The sequence below is a fragment of the Somniosus microcephalus genome, unplaced genomic scaffold, assembly GCF_052327205.1.
Source record: "Somniosus microcephalus isolate GS21.2 unplaced genomic scaffold, FLI_Smic_1.0 unresolved_chr1, whole genome shotgun sequence".
NCBI lineage: Eukaryota > Metazoa > Chordata > Chondrichthyes > Squaliformes > Somniosidae > Somniosus > Somniosus microcephalus.
The window spans coordinates 431601-435909 of NW_028225179.1; the positions used below are offsets into that span (position 1 = coordinate 431601).

At 47.6% G+C, this 4309-nt stretch overlaps 1 protein-coding gene across 1 annotated transcript; it reads left to right on the top strand.

Annotated features, from left to right (window-relative positions):
- Nucleotides 1–838: 838 nt before the first annotated feature.
- Nucleotides 839–3213, top strand: LOC147093062 (uncharacterized). Its single transcript, XM_085974188.1, has one exon. It carries the CDS (start codon nt 839–841, stop codon nt 2561–2563), a length of 1725 nt encoding a protein of 574 aa, XP_085830314.1. The 3' UTR covers nt 2564–3213.
- Nucleotides 3214–4309: the final 1096 nt, after the last annotated feature.

The following is a 4309-nucleotide window of genomic DNA, read 5'->3' on the forward strand; positions in this document are numbered from 1 at the left end:
TAATCCCAGCACGGCAGCTGCAGAACTTAAATTCATTAAATAAATCTGGAATTAAAAGGCTAGTAATGGTGACCATGAAACCGTCATTAAAAACCCATCTGGTTCACTAATCTGACTGGCTTATATGTGACTTCAGACTCACAGCAATGTGGTTGTCTCTTAGCTGCCCTCTGAAGTGACCTAGCAAGCCCCTCAGTTATACCAAACCACTGCAAAGAAGTGTAACAGCACTGTGGGAGCACCTTCACCACATGGACTGCAGTGGTTCAAGGCGGCGGCTCGCCACCACCTTCTCAAGGGCAACCAGAGATGGGCAATAAATGCTGGTGTTGTCGGCAACGCCCACATCCCGTGAAGGCTAAAGGGATCAATTGAATGGCGGAGCAGGCTCGAGGGGCAGAATGGCCGACTCCTGCTCCTATCTTCTATGTTTCTATGAATGATTATATTAAAAAAATTGAGACAACATTCTCCCTCTTACCCCTTTCTACACTCCTTTCACAGGGTTTTAGAAGTGGAGCCTTTACGGACAGGAGGCTGAGACCAAACATCACGTCAGAGTTACAGGATTCCTCAGGACCTGATGCAATCGGTCCTCCAATCTGCTGGCACACCAGTGAATCAGAGAGTTCACACTGATGAGAGACCTTTTAAATGTTCTGAGTGTGGGAAGAGCTTCAAGATCTACAAGCACCTGAAGCGACACCAGTGGCTACACATTGGGGAGAGCCTGTTCACTGGCCCCGTGTTCCAGAAGAGATTCACTCAGTCATCCGCTCCGATGATACACCAGCAAGATCACACGAGGGAGAGACCTTTAACCCGCTCTGTGTGTGGGATGGGATTAATTGCACCCTCCGTGCTGCTGAGACACCAGCTTGTCCACACCGATGAGAGACCGTTGACCTGCTCCGTGTTTTTGAAGCGATTCTCTCATTCTGCCACCCTCCTGAGACACCAGCTTGTTCACGTTAAATGTTCTGACTGTGGGAAGAGATTTAAAAGGTCCCAGGATCTGAAGAGACACCAGCTGGAGAGAGCAGGAGAGATTCTGTTCACCTGCTCCGTGTGTGGGAAGAGATTCACTCGGTCCTCGAATCTGCTGGCACACCAGCGAGTTCATACTGGGGAGAGACCGGTGAAACATTCTGACTGTGGGAAAAGCTTTAAAAGGAACCAGGAGCTGAAGGGACACCAGTTGGAGAGAGCAGGAAAGAGACCGTTCACCTGCTCCGTGTGTGGGAAGGGATTCACTCAGTCATCCGACCTGTTGAGACACCAGCGAGTTCACACTGATGAGAGACCGTTTAAATGTTCTGACTGTGGGAAGAGCTTTAAAACCTCTGGGGATCTGAAGTTACACCAGCGAGTTCACACTGATGAGAGACCATTTACATGTTCTGTCTGTGGGAAGAGCTTTAAAAGCTCTAGGGAACTGAAGTTACACCAGCGAGTTCACACTGATGAGAGACCATTGAACTGTTCTGCCTGTGGGAAGAGCTTTAAAACCTCTGGGGAGCTGAAGGAACACCAGCGAGTTCACTCCGATCAGAGACCATTTACATGTTCTGTCTGTGGGAAGAGCTTTAAAAGCTCCAGGAATCTGAATGGACACCAGCGAGGTCACACTGGGAAGAGGCCATTCACCTGCTCCGTGTGTGGGAAGGGATTCACTCAGTTAGCCAACCTGTTGAGACACCAGCAAGTTCACACAGATGAGAGACCATTTAACTGTTCTGACTGTGGGAAGAGCTTTAAAAGCTCCAGGAATCTGAACGGACACCAGCGAGTTCACACCGATGAGAGACCATTTACATGTTCTGCCTGTGGGAAGAGCTTTAAAACCTCTGAGGATCTGAAGCAACACCAGCGAGTTCACACCGATCAGAGACCATTTACATGTTCTGACTGTGGGAAGAGCTTTAAAACCTCTGGGGATCAGAAGCAACACCAGCGAGTTCACACTGGGGAGAGACCGTTCACCTGCTCCGTGTGTGGGAAGGGATTCACTCTGTCAGCCAACCTGTTGAGACACCAGCAAGTTCACACTGACGAGAGACCATTTAACTGTTCTGACTGTGGGAAGAGCTTTAAAACCTCTGGGGATCTGAAGAAACACCAGCGAGTTCACTCCGATCAGAGACCATTTACATGTTCTGACTGTGGGAAGAGCTTTAATACCTCTGGGCACCTGAAGCAACACCAGCGAGTTCACACTGGGGAGAGACCGTTCACCTGCTCCGTGTGTGGGAAGGGATTCACTCAATCAGCCATCCTGTTGAGTCACCAGCAAGTTCACACTGATGAGAGACCATTTAACTGTTCTGACTGTGGGAAGAGCTTTAAAACCTCGGGGGATCTGAAGAAACACCAGCGAGTTCACTCCGATCAGAGACCATTTACATGTTCTGACTGTGGGAAGAGCTTTAAAAGCTCCGGGACTCTGAAGGAACACCAGCGAGTTCACACTGGGGCGAGGCTGTTCACTTGCTCTGTGTGTGGGAAGGGATTCTCTCAGTCCTCGACTCTGCTGACACACCAGCGAGTTCACACTGTACTGTAGTGCAGGGCCCTGTAGAAAGCTGGGGTGACATGAACATGGAATGGATGAATGTTTTATAAATCTTGTACTGCTGTTTAATCTTTAAGATTGTTGTGCTGATGATTCCCTTCGATTGACTGTTCATGGTGTTACATAGAATGTACACCACAGAAACAGGCCATTCGGCCCAACTGGTCCATACCGGTGTTTGTGCTCCACACCCACCCTACTTCAATTAACCCGATCAGCATCTCCTCCCATTCCTTTCTCCCTCATGTGGCTTCCCCTTAAATGCATCTATGCTGTTCACCGCAACTACTCCTTGTGGTAGCAAGTTCCCCATTATCACTCTTTGGGTAAAGATATTTCTCCTGAATTCACTACTGGATTTCTTAGTGACTTTTATATTTAAAGCCACATAAATATGGTGAGATTTTGTTAAGCTGACCAGTATGTTGTTGTACTTTATCTTTTGCTGATGAATTAAACATTACTGAGCCCCTGTACCCATGTTATGGGATGAAGTGCCAGACAAGTGAAGGCACAACGTCTGGGTGTAAATCTAATAATAACCTCACGACCGTATAGGTGTGATAACCAGACGGGCTTGTGGCTATAGTCTGGTCACAGATGGACTAAATTCCCTGAATTAGCAGGAGTTCAGGAGGCGGTCAACAGACGGGTCCAAACAATCCCATTTCCTGAGTGGTAACCAAGCTTGTGTATAAGAACAGGCCACTTAAGCCATTGTCAGTTGGAACAGACTCGAGAAGATCGCGCGTGAATCCACTGTACTTCTTTTCTCCAGATTGAGGGAATTATCACCCAATCTGTGTTATGCAGCACTCTTAATAAAGCCTGGAGACACAATTTGTGTTCTTGTGAGCTTGATTATCTGGTATCCAAAACCCTGGGACTCCCGATCATTAGAATCAACCTCAGTGTGTGGAAAGGGATTCCTTGGTGTATCCCACACGCTGACACACCAGAGTGTCCACATTGTGACTGCGGTGGGTCGATTCCACTGTTTCCGATGCCTTTAATCACATGCATGTGCGGTGCAGTTAAAGGGACATCGACCATCACATCCTCTTCCCTCTCAGTACTTGTGTCAGTTAAAGAGTCTGTGACCTTTTTGTCTTCTCCTTTGTAACTAAAGGGACAATGTGTCTCCTTACCTCAGCGTAACACCTCGATATTTAAAGGGACATTGTCTCTCTGTATTCATAGAATCATAGAATAGCACAGAAGGAGGCCATTCAGCCCATCAAGTCTGTGCCGGCTATTTGGAAGAGCAATCCAGTTAGTCCCACTCCTCCGCTCTTTCCCCATATCCCTACAATTTATTTCAGTTCAAGTATTAATCCCGTTCCCTTTTGAAGGCTCCTGTTGAATCTGCTTCCACCGCCCTATCAGGCAGCGCGTTCCCCATCACAACAACTCGCTGTGGAAAAAAAGTTTCCTCATGTCACCTCTGGTTCTTCCGTCAATCACCTTCAATCTGTGCCCTCTGGTTCCCGACCCTTCCTCCACTGGAAACAGTTTCTCCTTATTTATTTTTTGAGGATGTAACTGGTAAAATAGATAAGGGAGAACCAGTGGATGTGGTGTATTTGGACTTTCAGAAGGCCTTCGATAAGGTCCCGCATAAGAGATTAGCATGTAAAGTTAAGGCACATGGGATTGGGGGCAAGGTATTGGCTTGGATAGAGAACTGGTTGGCAGATAGAAAGCAAAGAGTTGGAATAAACGGGTCTTTTTCCGAGT

Excerpts from the sequence above, each read along its gene's own strand:
- LOC147093062 (XM_085974188.1), top strand. The coding sequence starts at position 839 with ATGGGATTAATTGCACCCTCCGTGCTGCTGAGACACCAGCTTGTCCAC.